The sequence below is a fragment of the Euprymna scolopes genome, chromosome 24 (assembly GCF_053919585.1).
Source record: "Euprymna scolopes isolate OS-2025 chromosome 24, ASM5391958v1, whole genome shotgun sequence".
In the NCBI taxonomy this organism is placed as follows: Eukaryota; Metazoa; Mollusca; class Cephalopoda; order Sepiida; family Sepiolidae; genus Euprymna; species Euprymna scolopes.
Window position 1 is genome coordinate 75,796,051 of NC_136505.1, and position 15,584 is coordinate 75,811,634.

General features: G+C 37.7%; 1 protein-coding gene across 2 annotated transcripts in view; it reads left to right on the plus strand.

Moving 5' to 3' along the window:
* Positions 1-15,584, plus strand: part of LOC145246772 (sugar phosphate exchanger 3-like) — a 105,411-nt gene that overhangs the window by 76,892 nt on the left and 12,935 nt on the right. For both annotated transcript variants that reach the window (XM_080108555.1, XM_080108556.1), the window contains 2 exons: positions 3,168-3,258; positions 14,528-14,622. In XM_080108555.1, coding sequence (XP_079964681.1) covers positions 3,168-3,258; positions 14,528-14,622 — 186 coding nt within the window. The remainder of the gene's footprint in view (positions 1-3,167; positions 3,259-14,527; positions 14,623-15,584) is intronic.

Below are 15,584 nucleotides of genomic sequence, written 5' to 3' on the forward strand. Positions count from 1 at the left end.
AGATCCATTACTACAGAAAGTTTTATATTTTCATTTCATTTGACTATTTTTTCAGTGAAGATCTTGATTTGAGATCAATGAAAATCTATTTTTTGATGAACGTTTTGTCTCATTCAAACTCCAGAACAGATTTCTCAAGCAATTTCATTAAGGGATTAATCAGATGAAAGTGTAAGCAGTTAGAGGAATTTGTAAAAAGTTGTGCAAAATGTCAACTTGTTGCAAAGTCTCATCAGAAAACAATATTGCATTCATGACCTATCCCAGGAATTCCTTGGTCATGACTGCATGTTGATTTTGTAGGAATAATAAATGGACAACAGTATCTAATATTAGTTGATGCTCAGAGTAAGTGGCCAGAAGTCTTTCAGATGAATAATACTACCTCAAATAAAACTGTAAAGAAATTACGAGAAATTTTCAACAGGTTAGGCGTCCCTGGAATGTTAGTTTCTAATAATGGTATTGCATTTATCTCAGCAGAATTTTCCGACTTCTGCAAACAAAACAATATTTAGCACCTCAGATCTCCACCCTTCCACCCACAATCAAATGGACAAGCTGAACAGTTTGTAAACACATTTAAGAGAGCACTCTTGAAATTAAAAAAGGAAAGAACTACACAAGAGAACATGGAGATATTTTTAAGTGGCTACAGAGCTACCCCAAATCCAAATTGCCCAAATGGAAAGTCTCCTGCTGACACACTAATGAACATAAAAATATGATACTCATCCATCATCAAATAATCTTTACAAGAGAAACAGATGGAAAACCATCATGGAGCACGGTCACATCAGTTGCTACTTAGACAATCTGCATTGGCAAAAGACTACTGCAGCGGTAAAGAAAAACTGACACAAGATCACATAGTATGTCGTTCTGGTATGATGTGGATGTACAATTATCTATTTGGGCCAAACATGCAAATCAGCTTCCAAACAGACAATCAAATGACTCAATCATTCCTTTAAATGTTTTAGTCGATACATTTGAAGTACCCCAAAATGTTCAAGCAGCAAACAAAACAAGTCCTATAAGAAAGGTTGAAGCAGAATGACACAGCAAAGATGCAAACCAACTTTATTGCTACAAGTATATCCACACCAAAAGCATCATATTTCAAAAGGAGGTGTTATAAGCAGCAATAAAGGGAAGGAACTCTAAAAGGATAGGGTTGTCTCCCTTGACAGACACAATGGAGCAAGATGCCAGATTCACATTATTTACAATTATCATTTTTGTAAAATTATATTCATTGATAAATAGTTGCATGTTTATAAAGTGTTCTTGCTAATTCTCATAACCAGCAACAAATAATATGATTCTTACAAACACAATACTTTCTTTCACAAAATATTTATTCCAGCTAGAAAGATTTTTAGGCTGAAGTCATTTGTCCCTTTTTTACCTAAACAGTACCAGTTGCTTACATACTTAATAAACAAATTTCTGCATGACTTTGTGTACTTTAACTATTTTTACTAATCATGCCTAATTATAATTTTGTCTTCACACATTGTTGCAAGCAGCCTTTTATTCCTTTCTTTGAGGTCATTACATTTAAATGTTTTTCTAGCATTAAAAGTTATAATTTTTTTTATTTAGTTAAAGTATTTTTTTTATTTCATTTACGTTTATAATGTCTTTAAATAAAATTAAATAATTGTTGTGATGATATGGTGGTATTTTAGAAGTGCAGCAATAGTATGTTATGGAAAGTCTGCATCCGATGCTGTGACTGTGACTGCTATGACATTTTGTTGTAACTCTCCATATATATTGTCTGGAAGAGTCCATCTATTTCCGAAAGAGAGTAGATTATTATCACACCATAACAATAATTAAAAATTAAATTAAATAAAAAAAACTAATTTTCCTTTTTACATTTTATGGACATTGATTTTACAATTGGAATAACGATCTTGTAAGAATAGTTTTAGGAGAACAATCACACATTCTTTCTTGCATCTTGCTTAGCAGTTTATTTTTTTAAAACATACTTGACAAAATCAACTTTGCAATCTAGTGGGGATGATCTCTATTCCTCCCCACAACTTCTATCTCACAGAAAAGACATGGCTGTCTTTCTTTACTCTATAATTATTTCTATCGTAGGTACTCGACTGAGCTTCAATTTCTTGTCTTCCTCTGTAAAATTTTCAATTTGTCTTATTACAACTATTGCAAAGAACTCTGTACCTAAAACTAAACAGTATTTGCACAAACATAGTTTCTTTCCAAGAACTTCCTATCTTTGGAACACATTCTCACAGGATTACTTCTCTACAGACTACAACATTGTTTTCTTCAAATCCAATGTCAACAAATACTAGTCAAATTTTGTTAATATCATCCATCTTTTGCAATCGCATTATGCTGGTGTTCTTCAAACTGACAAGTGCATTAACCATTATCTTTGAGTCGCTTTTGGCCTTGATAAGTAGTGACTAATTAGTATAAAATGGTTAATGAATGCAGGAGACACTTAAGTAAATGTATTTGTATTTATGCCTTCATTTAAAACTAATGAATACTCTATGCCGCAGTTTTAGCCGTGTATCTTTTTTTCTACTACAAATCGTTTCAATAGAATCTTTCTTTTTAGGAAAAGAAATAAGATGTTCTATTTTTTATCTGATTTATTTTTTAATTAAAATTTTTGTTCTCTGCATGTTTTTTAATAGTGTTTATAATTATTTCATCTTCGTTTGCATAAAAATTATAAAATACATGTTTCTTTGAGTTGCTTATAAATCATTCGGTTCAACGTCTTTTTTACATGCTGGCATATGTTGGACAGCTTCTACCAATTTAATCTCTAAAATGAACTCGTAATAGCTTAATGGGCTATGCTGGCTTCCTCTAAAGGAGGAAGTTTACAGGGAATATCAATTTCACTAGCGATCTCCAGCTGCTTGTATATCAGTCATGGAAAGATGACATGCAGCACTTAGCTTTCCCGAATTTTTACCCATTTAGTACTGGCCAGGCTCTATGTTACTTAACCTGGCTACCTCAACTGTCCTACAGCACTCTCATCTGTTCTTTCAACGTGATCAAACCAACAAAGTCTCCTGCTCTGCATACATCTCTCTATATTGTCCAGCTTAAAGCTTTCTCTTAGATTTTTGTTATATTTCTCTTATATTTTTGTTGTTCTTCAGGATGATGCTGGAAGTTGCGATGGCTGTGTTTTGCCTAAAAATTGTCCGTTACAGCATGTACATGTGGTTACCAATGTTTCTTTCTAACGAGGTAAATTTTTTATTTCACTTTCTTTAGAATGTTTTTAAATGGCAAAAAGTTTTATTTACATTTTCTTATTAATTTTATGTAGTAATAAGTCACCACTTATCAAGACCCATAGGCCACTCGAGGATAAGAGTTAACGAGTTTGTCAGGTCACCAGTGAAACAACACAACCGGTTAAAACAATGTGTATACTGTCTCCCACAACACCCAAATCACACGCATATATTAAACAGTGCAAACTTCACACATGCATACACATTGGCCTATACAAAGAACATCACACCCACATACTGGTTTGTACACCATGATTATGAGGATTCGTAACAGTGGTTGTGACTGGCCAGAAATTAAATAATTTAAGAGGAAGATTCAACAAGATTTGAAAATGAGCATGTTATAGTCAGCTGAGAAGCAACCTTATGGTAACGTTTTCAGTAGATGGATAATTCATGGAAAAAACTTTGTTCATGGAAGTTTTGTTTACTTTTAGAGGAAATTAAGAAAAAGGTCATTTTATAATTAAAACAAAACAAAACATCTTCCAAGCCATGCTGCACAGATGCAGTTAATTTCTATTATATAAAAGGAACTTTGTGTGTTCATTCCCTATGAACTCAAAAATGGCTGGATCGATTTTTAAAGAAGGAACAGGCGATTTTGATCAAAGTTAACACCTTACACAGCCTAACATCACAATTGCATTTGGGAAGTTTTATTACCACACAAGCCGAAATGCCCGACATATAAAATACACAGTAGGCTCTTTGATGTGACAGAAGTGCATTCAGAGCACAACTAAACCATTATACTTGACTTTTGCATTTTAAACTTTAACTCATGCTATTATAGAAAAATAATTTTATAAAATCAACAGTAGGTTCTCTACAGTGCAATGTAGACTACAATGTATTGTGAACGAAGTCACTGCAGGGAGGCATGTGAAGTGTCCTCCCTGTGCACCATGATGTGTCCCCAACTAGAGCAAGCAATCAATCGATTTGATTGAATACAGATGATTTTACCGATTTCGATGACAATAAAAATATGGAAGTGTGAAACATTCATTGATCATCATTCAATCGCGGCAACATTGGGTCTCCATGCTAGTATATATATATATTAGTTTACTTTTTAAAACGGTACTCTACATACACGTGTTTTGCTGCGCTACAGCTCATCAGTGTAACTTGACTTTATTAGGACACGAATCTCAAACCACACGTTCTATGGCCGAGTGTGTATACAATTACACTCCAGGCACCTGTTGATATTATTAACTACTTTTTTTTTTATCTCTTTTAAAGTTATGTTGATTTTTTTTTTCTGCTGTTGATTTTTTTTTTTTTTTTAGCAATAATTCAGTATTAGCTTCTCCTACCTAGGAGATCAGGGAATTAGTTTTTCCTTAAGAAAGATCTCTCATCTCTTTTGGACGTAAAAAATAAATATATTTTAGTTTTTATTTCGAGCTCTAATATAGTCAAGTTAAACTAATGAGCTGTAGAGAGCAGCGAAACACGTCAATTGGTCGGCCATATTGTGAATATATCACTTCCAACAAAAGATCATATTCCTTTACCGGCTCCTTGAATATCCTTGATTATCTCATAATGAGCATCTTACTGGTAGCCTTGGAATGAAGTGCTTTTCTACTGAGTATGTTTTTATTTGCAGCAAATTAGTCTGTTACTGAAGTGCCAAGTTAATTCCCTTCAACACAGTATCCAGTTCAGCCAAATTAATATACTGTGTATTATTCTCTGATCATAGCCAGCATCCTCCAACACAGTCCCGTGTTTTTCCAATGCCACTCTCGTTGCTAGCATGCTGACATTGATCCATACATTCAGTTTCTGATTGTCCATTCACCAGTCCTCACAAGCTGGATCATTCTGCTTTACTACATTCTGCAGTCATTTTATCATTCCTGTCATTTATGATCGAAGTGGCTCTTCTCTTGATTACTCCACACGCAGCCATGTACACACTTGGGGGTGCCTAATAAGCCTTCTACATAAGGAGAATATGGTTCATCATGTGATGATGTTGGAAACTTCTGGGACTGTATTTCCTCGTTTCTGTAACGTGTCAGCAAGATGACATATATTTGAAAGCACACTCGTTGTCAGTAATGTCTTGTTTAAGTAGCCCCCTCTCGCCTCTTATGCAAGCGGGTGAGTCTACTTCTATAGGCGGTGTGATGCCAAGACCACTCCGGTCTTGTAACTGGGCATCTTGGGTTCAATTCCACCTCTACATGCCCTCCCCCTTCCAGGACCACAAGATACTCGTGTTATGGTCCAATATTTTGAGGCTCTGGAGTAGTCGTGCGATGTGCCCCATGTCTGTGGATATAGGTTCCTGGGTGGTCGCATCACTCTTCTGTTATGATGCACCGGTTGGTCTTCCTCAACCTCCATCATATCAGCGCAAGCTGTGTCATCCACCTCCATCTGTTCTGGCAGAGTGTCGAATATTTTGGGCTGGTGTTGATCTGTACACGTGAGGGATAATTGTCCCGGTACTTCGGGTTCTGTTAGGTTGTCTATGGTATCCAAAATTCCTGGTGGCTCCTCAAGTATCGAGTGACAAGGGGTATCTACCACGGGGTTTATTCTTTGGAGGAATCTGCGATTGCAACGGGTTACCCAGTTACTTCCATCAATGCATACATTATACTGCCGATTACCCAGTGTTTCCACCACCCTTCCCGTCTTTGCCGATCGGCACGGGTGTGGACCAACTTGGTTTTGGAACTGCACCGTTTCTCCGATTTTCAGTTCCTAAAGTGGGTGACATTTTAGATTGTATTCTCTTTCATTCCGTGTCTTTTTGCCATCACCGTTTCCCTATAACGACTGATTTCTCTCCAGCGTTTATAGATTCGATATTGGTCCTAAAGCACTGGGAGATGATCCTTTATCATGCAACCATAGAGCATCATCGCTGGAGACATATGTAGGTCTTGTACCGGGGTGTTGCGATGAGTCAGTAAGGACCTAGCTGCCCAGTCATGGCATAAGCGACCACAACTGTCTGTGCTATCAATAAGGATCCTTTTAGCCGTTTTAACGACCAATTCTGCTCTCCCATTGCTTTGAGGGTAATATGCCGATGATGTTCATTTCCTTATGCCCCAATTATCTAGGAACCAGTTATATTCACTGGAGTCAAACGGTGGTCCACCATCAGTCGACAGTTTCTCCAGAACGCCATAAGTGCAGAACCAGTTTTGTAGGTTGTCACATGTGGCCTTGACATTCCTGGACGACATCAGAGTGACTTCTACCCATCCGGTGTATCTGTCTGTATATAGTAGGTAATTCTTCCCTCGTAAATCGAAAAAGTCTGTCACCGTGTTCTGAAATGGGAACTCAGGATTGGATGGTGGCATTAGGGGTTCCCTAGGTTGTGACAGAGGCAGTATGTTGCATACTTTGCATTAGGCCCAAACTGGTGAATGCTCGCGTCCAGTCCTGGCCAAAACAGCCATTGTCTGGCGTTTGCCAACATTCCATTGATGCCCTGATGCACCGAATGGAGCGATTCCAGTACCTCTGCACATAGTTTTCTGGGTATGAGGATTTTATTTTCCATTATCGTTACCCCTTCCAAGCAATATAACTCATCTTTCATATGCCCAAACCGGCGAATTGTCTCCGGCAGTTCGTGCCGAGATTTAGGGAACCCATTTCATATGAATTCGGCGAGGGTATGACATTCCTCGTCAGTAGCAGCTGCTGCCACAACCTTGTCCCATGTTATTACCCTTAATTTGGGATCCTGCTCATAGGTAGAGTTAAATGATGCTCTTATGGCACTATCCATGGTTTTCATGCCACATTGAGTTTGCCAGAGAGATGCTTTATTCGAAAATCAAGGACCATTCTTTGAAGTTGAACAGTCTTGGGTCCTTTATGTCCTCCAGGGCTTTGTCCGAGAAGAGCTTCACCAAGGGCTTATGGTTTACAGTGACTAACAGCTCTGGGCATCCTAAAACGAACATGCAGCATGCTTCCAGTCCGTAGACTAATGCTAATGCCTCTCCTTCAACTGGTGCGTATCGGGACTCTGCATCATTAGTAAATCGGGAGCCAACCAGAATTAATCTCCAGTGGTCCTCACCACACTTCGGTCCAGCTTCGGTTGCACAGTTGCAGTGCTTCTGGAAAAGAAAATATCCCAAGCCTGTCCTACTGAAGTCCGTCAACAAACAAGTTGCTCTGTTCACTTCGAAGGTTCTTACACCGTTCTCGATCTCTTCCATGATCCTTATTTTCGACTCTTCGAAAATTCGATCAAGTGTGTTGTCCCACTAAAACTTTCGATTTTTTCTCTTCAGCAGCTCCCGGAACGGAGCCATTACTTCAGCCTGAGAAAAAGTGTAAGCTACCTGATTTACCAGGATCAGTTATATTTTTTGGTGTCGGAAAATTTTGTATTGCTTCAGTCATTTTTATGGTGGGTTTTATCTTGTCTTCCATTATCAAGAACCTGGCAAAATCCGCCTCTTTTTCTGTGAAGTGAAATTTCTGGGGGTTGAATACGATACCATTTTTTTTGCAGTTATTTATGTACTCCGTAGTATGCCAAAATGATGTTTCAATAGAGCCATTCTATAGTATCGTGTCATCTATACATCTTGTTTTCCTGGGCATATCTACAGTGGTATTGTCGAACCTGTGTGTATATGCGTCTCCTGAGGCTTGGAATCGTTGTGGTGCCCGAAGATAACGGTATCTACCCCATTCCGTGATGAAGGTAGTTGCATCTCTTGCCGATAGGGAGAGCGTTAGGCTATGATAGCCATTCCATGCATTCAAGACGGTTTTTTTAGTTTTCGCAGGCACCAGCGATACCTGGTTGAAAGGAGATGGTGTATAATGGGTTTCTCGTAGGGTAGTGGCGTTGAGCTTTTGTAGGTCTACTGTACGCCTTGGTGAGCCATCCTTTTTCGATGCAACCACCATTCTGGAGCACCATGGTACAGGTTCTATGATGTCCAATGCCACGTCTCGGTTGAGGTCCCCCTTAACTCTTTCTTCCAATGGTGTCATACCAGAATTGGGGTGTGGACAGCTGAGGGTTTGGCCCCCGGGATGAACATGATGTCCATGGGGTTTCCTTTCATCGCCTGCAGCCATTGATGTGGACATACATTGAATGCACTAGACTCAAACTGCTCCTTTATCCATCGTTCCAATCGGGGTCTGTTTTCTTCCGTAGGGGCAAAAGGGATACTGTCCAGCTTAAGTGGGACATTAGTTCTTTGTGGGCACCCACATGGTGCGTTTCCACCATCACTAGTTGCCATGTTCTGCTGGGAAGTTGGGCCTGGAAAATTTAGTACCAGACCAAAGTCTTTTAGGGCTGATTTGGACAGACAGAAATCTGATGCATTTTTTGATGCATAATCTGACGTGTTTCCCATGATCCTACTCTGATTTTAGCAAATATCACGCCTTTTATGTTTAGTAGGTTTAGCAAATATCATGCCTTTTATGTTTAGTAGGTTTAGCAAATATCACGCCTTTTATGTTTAGTAGGTTTAGCAAATATCACGCCTTTTATGTTTAGTAGGTTTAGCAAATATCATGCCTTTTATGTTTAGTAGGTTTAGCAAATATCATGCCTTTTATGTTTAGTAGGTTTAGCAAATATCATGCCTTTTATGTTTAGTAGGTTTAGCAAATATCATGCCTTTTATGTTTAGTAGGTTTAGCAAATATCACGCCTTTTATGTTTAGTAGGTTTAGCAAATATCACGCCTTTTATGTTTAGTAGGTTTAGCAAATATCATGCCTTTTATGTTTAGTAGGTTTAGCAAATATCATGCCTTTTATGTTTAGTAGGTTTAGCAAATATCATGCCTTTTATGTTTAGTAGGTTTAGCAAATATCATGCCTTTTATGTTTAGTAGGTTTAGCAAATATCATGCCTTTTATGTTTAGTAGGTTTAGCAAATATCATGCCTTTTATGTTTAGTAGGTTTAGCAAATATCACGCCTTTTATGTTTAGTAGGTTTAGCAAATATCATGCCTTTTATGTTTAGTAGGTTTAGCAAATATCATGCCTTTTATGTTTAGTAGGTTTAGCAAATATCATGCCTTTTATGTTTAGTAGGTTTAGCAAATATCATGCCTTTTATGTTTAGTAGGTTTAGCAAATATCATGCCTTTTATGTTTAGTAGGTTTAGCAAATATCATGCCTTTTATGTTTAGTAGGTTTAGCAAATATCATGCCTTTTATGTTTAGTAGGTTTAGCAAATATCATGCCTTTTATGTTTAGTAGGTTTAGCAAATATCACGCCTTTTATGTTTAGTAGGTTTAGCAAATATCATGCCTTTTATGTTTAGTAGGTTTAGCAAATATCATGCCTTTTATGTTTAGTAGGTTTAGCAAATATCATGCCTTTTATGTTTAGTAGGTTTAGCAAATATCATGCCTTTTATGTTTAGTAGGTTTAGCAAATATCATGCCTTTTATGTTTAGTAGGTTTAGCAAATATCATGCCTTTTATGTTTAGTAGGTTTAGCAAATATCATGCCTTTTATGTTTAGTAGGTTTAGCAAATATCATGCCTTTTATGTTTAGTAGGTTTAGCAAATATCATGCCTTTTATGTTTAGTAGGTTTAGCAAATATCATGCCTTTTATGTTTAGTAGGTTTAGCAAATATCACGCCTTTTATGTTTAGTAGGTTTAGCAAATATCATGCCTTTTATGTTTAGTAGGTTTAGCAAATATCATGCCTTTTATGTTTAGTAGGTTTAGCAAATATCATGCCTTTTATGTTTAGTAGGTTTAGCAAATATCATGCCTTTTATGTTTAGTAGGTTTAGCAAATATCATGCCTTTTATGTTTAGTAGGTTTAGCAAATATCATGCCTTTTATGTTTAGTAGGTTTAGCAAATATCATGCCTTTTATGTTTAGTAGGTTTAGCAAATATCATGCCTTTTATGTTTAGTAGGTTTAGCAAATATCATGCCTTTTATGTTTAGTAGGTTTAGCAAATATCATGCCTTTTATGTTTAGTAGGTTTAGCAAATATCATGCCTTTTATGTTTAGTAGGTTTAGCAAATATCATGCCTTTTATGTTTAGTAGGTTTAGCAAATATCATGCCTTTTATGTTTAGTAGGTTTAGCAAATATCATGCCTTTTATGTTTAGTAGGTTTAGCAAATATCATGCCTTTTATGTTTAGTAGGTTTAGCAAATATCATGCCTTTTATGTTTAGTAGGTTTAGCAAATATCACGCCTTTTATGTTTAGTAGGTTTAGCAAATATCATGCCTTTTATGTTTAGTAGGTTTAGCAAATATCATGCCTTTTATGTTTAGTAGGTTTAGCAAATATCATGCCTTTTATGTTTAGTAGGTTTAGCAAATATCATGCCTTTTATGTTTAGTAGGTTTAGCAAATATCATGCCTTTTATGTTTAGTAGGTTTAGCAAATATCATGCCTTTTATGTTTAGTAGGTTTAGCAAATATCATGCCTTTTATGTTTAGTAGGTTTAGCAAATATCATGCCTTTTATGTTTAGTAGGTTTAGCAAATATCATGCCTTTTATGTTTAGTAGGTTTAGCAAATATCATGCCTTTTATGTTTAGTAGGTTTAGCAAATATCATGCCTTTTATGTTTAGTAGGTTTAGCAAATATCATGCCTTTTATGTTTAGTAGGTTTAGCAAATATCACGCCTTTTATGTTTAGTAGGTTTAGCAAATATCATGCCTTTTATGTTTAGTAGGTTTAGCAAATATCATGCCTTTTATGTTTAGTAGGTTTAGCAAATATCATGCCTTTTATGTTTAGTAGGTTTAGCAAATATCACGCCTTTTATGTTTAGTAGGTTTAGCAAATATCACGCCTTTTATGTTTAGTAGGTTTAGCAAATATCACGCCTTTTATGTTTAGTAGGTTTTCTGTGATCCCTGAATTCGGTGACTGGTCGGTACTAGATATTTGTCTGAAAACTTCAGAATTTTTTGGATTTCTGGTCCGCTAGAACATGTCTGCCCCAGTGTCTGCGATTGCATCAATGCTGTGAGTATGGAGGCCAGCTGGCCCTATGGAGATGCGCCCGAATTTCGCATGGGCCTCTGGAATCGAGTTATTTCTACCATCAGGGTTGGTACCGGATCAGGAGTACCTCTTCAGAACTTATTTTTGTTCCAAATAAGGTGCGGCACGGCCTTTGGTTTTATCAGGTTGGCTTCACATCTCTTTTTTATTTGCCCATCTTGGAAAATCATCCGGTTACAACCCTTTTTGTGTCTTTGGGTAGTGGAAGTTCTGGATTCTGCTCCGGCCACTTCCACTGTAGATCTGTTTCTGGACCTCTGTTTTGGTTTTCGGCAGACTCTTTTAAAATGTCCGGTCAAGCCGCAATTGTGACAAGTCATCTTTCCTACTGGGCAGCCCCCTCATCCTTTTGAGCCATCAGGGTGTGAGCTCTTCCCACATCATTTACAAGGTTCAGTGTCTCTCGGAGTTCATACAGTCTGGTTCTCCCAAGGCCGCTGCCTGTGTCTCAGCCTCTGTATGCTCGTTGTAGTAGGGTATACCCTACTATAGAGATGGGGGAGAGACTTGTCTGTGATCTCTAGGCTGACAAGCCTGATAAATTTTTCTTCCAGTGTCGTAAGCGTCGCAGCCTCTGACAGCACCTTGCTTGGATGCTCCAGGTTTGCCAGCCCTGCCATCATTTGTCCTGTTGCCATATCGTTGGAATAGTTGACTTTCCAGCTGCATCCTATCCCGTTTGGACAAGTCACTGAAAAGTCGCAGAATTTTGCGGCTGATCAAAGTCATGCCACGAAATCCGTAACCGATTTTCCTTCCTTCTGCCTTACGGAATGGAATTCTTGTCGGTACACTTCTTTGTTTAGGCTTCTGACAGCTACGAGCTTTATGTGTCGTAACAGCTGTTCTTCTGTGACGGAGTTCAGTTTTTCTGCTCCTATCATGTCGAACAACAGCCTGTTTACTTCTGGAGAACAGGCCATTCTCAGCTCGTTTCTTAATGCTGTTGGCTCTGTCAACCCACACATCTCCTTGTATCTATTTCAGGAGTTAATGAATATCGCCCGGTCACCATGACTTGAGTTCGGTTCTATGGTAGGTCTGTCGGGTCTCCTTGTAAAAGGCTTGCTGGACTGTCCTCCGTCTCTTCGCAGGGCGATGTTCTCTTGCTGTAGCTCGAGGATTTGTTGCAGTAATGTCTGCTGTGTTTGTTCGTCCATATTCCAACGTTTTTTGTAGCAGGTTTCCTATATTGGCGACTCCATGTAAAGTGTCGGCAAGACGATGTATATTTGAAAGCACACTGGTTGCCATGAATGTCTTGTTTAAGTAACATGCTCTCGCCTTTCATGCAAACGGGCGAGTCTATGGGGGTGTGAAACCAAGACCACCCAACGGTCTTGTAACTGGGCGTCTTGGGTTCGATTCCACCTCTACAGCTTCCAGGATATCATGCATATGTCTTAACACCGTCAATCCTATCATGCATATGTCTTAACACCGTCAATCCTATCATGCGTATGTCATCCTCCAACCGTTTTAATTCCTTACATTTTAGTCCAAACTGAGTCAAATGTTCCCTGATTTGAAACGCAGGCACAATGTCTTCATCAACGAAAATGTCGTTATTTGATGTTGCGCATGACTTCCTCATATGACACTGCTCTGCTGACGATTGCCTACGATGATAAGTTTCATGTGATGATAAGGAAACTATGTTCAATCCAACCCCAGATGTGTCAGACAATATCTGCACAGTCTGGTATGGAAACAGCATTTTGTGGACTTATACTTGGAGATATGCTCTTTTGAGGTCCAACAATGGCACGTTAACCCCTTTTTTGGCATCATTTGCACATCTTAGCAGCACAAATATTGTGTTTGCCGTGAATGTGTTTACTTCATTTGTAAGTTTGTGGTAGTTTGTTACTGGTTGCATCTTTTTCTTATTCAGCTGCATCATGGCCATCAACGGAATTAACTCCTTGAGAGGTCTGAGTTTTTTTTTCCCGATATGGCTTGTGCCATATCGGGAAAAAAACAGGCCTCTAAATCCCTCCATGCCTGGAGTTCCTGATCATATCTTGGTCGAATTTTCACAGCCACTCTATATTCAGCCACTCTGTATTCAACCACTCTATATTCAGCCACTCTATATTCAGCCACTCTATATTCAGCCACTCTATATTCAGCCACTCTGTATTCAGCCACTCTATATTCAGCCACTCTATATTCAGCCACTCTATATTCAGCCACTCTGTATTCAGCCACTCTGTATTCAGCCACTCTGTATTCAGCCACTCTGTATTCAGCCACTCTGTATTCAGCCACTCTATATTCAGCCACTCTATATTCAGCCACTCTATATTCAGCCACTCTGTATTCAGCCACTCTGTATTCAGCCACTCTGTATTCAGCCACTCTGTATTCAGCCACTCTGTATTCAGCCACTCTATATTCAGCCACTCTGTATTCAGCCACTCTGTATTCAGCCACTCTGTATTCAGCCACTCTATATTAAGCCACTCTGTATTAAGCCACTCTGTATTAAGCCACTCTATATTCAGCCAATCTATATTCAGCCACTCTGTATTCAGCCATTTTTTATTCAGCCACTCTGTATTCAGCCACTCTGTATTCAGCCACTCTATATTCAGCTACTCTATATTCAGCCACTTCATTGTGTGTGGTTATTTGCCCGTTTCCTTGATGAAATCCATGCCTGTCTCTAATGGTCAGAGGTAGCAGTAAAATCCGATTTACTGATAAAGATGGCCGCACACGTTGGTATGTTCCTGTTACTGATCCAAACTGTACATGTAGATGCAACAGTAATGCGTCCCGATGTTTTTATCACATAGAGCCACAACCACAGATCAAACACCAATGTTTTATGATGCACTATCAAAATATGTCACACCATTACTGCACATGCACATAAACATGCCCATACACATGCACATACATTTGCATATACACATGCACATACATTTGCATATACACATACACATACACGTGCACATGTACATATGTGATTTAACTGTTAGTATTTTCATATTATTAAGTAAACATATAAATATCTTTCCTTTTCTGAACATACAAATCTGAACAAAATCGACATAAATTTTGAAAATTCTGTTTTCTAAATATGAGTCGATCAATGATTGCTGACCTGTATGTTCTAATATAAAGAAAATATTTTTCATAATAAAAATTTTTTATTTTATTTTATTTTTTATAGCTGAAATATTCGAAAAATATGGCTGGTTTATTTTCTACAACTTTTGAAATTGGTGGCGTTGTGGGAAGTTTTGGTATAGGTTTTGTCATGGACAGGTAATTCCTTTCTTTGGATTCATTTATTTGCCCATGCATAGAATATTGTTACCATACCTAGACTGGTGCACCAACCAGTATTGTTTCCCTCTTAGACAGGTTTCAAAAAGAATTTCTTATCTAATAGATCCCATGCTCCACTAAGCTCCAGCCTCTGTCACATAACTGTAATGTTGCATCTCTTGTTTTACAAGTACTTCCACAAAATGTGTGCCAATGAACTTATTGCATTTGTATTCCCCTCACGGTAAATATTCCCAATCCAACTGATTATCAGCAAAATTCTACCATTTCACTGTAGAGCTCCACAGATGAAGATTTTCTATTCTCATAGCTTTTTTCCTTGGTCTGCTTACTTTTGGAATTCTATCTCAGTCTCCTTGATCATACCAACATGCAAAAATTTAAATGTGATGTGAACAAAAGTCTTGCTGGCCAACTCTACACTTAGATTGCTCCCTATAAATCTGACTTCTCTGGCATGCTTTGTTTGAGGTGAATAAAAGTTTTTAAAATATAAAAAAATTTTCAATGATCTCTAAAACCCAAGAAAGAATTTGTGAACAAACAGAAGCTAAAAATTTATCAATGGATTATGCTGGAGAACTGCACTTAGTCATGTGACATCATGACATTTTCACCAAAATATTAAGTCCGTTTTACATGACACTTTTCTAGAAGTTGATGGTTCAATCCTCAGTGTCACTGATATTAAGGATACAATCGCAAATTACTGGAGGCTTTTACCCGCTCCTGGTTGACATGTGAGTAACACTCAAGATGAGAACAGCAGTCCAAATAATCCATATTTTATTCTGACAATTTGATAAATGTTATTTTAAATAAAATCTTTTTAGAAGACATGTTAATAAAAATGAACCCATTTTTATTAACATGTCTCTTTCTATAGTTTATAGTTAAGTTTATTTATTTGTATGTGTAGGATTCACGTATAAAACCAA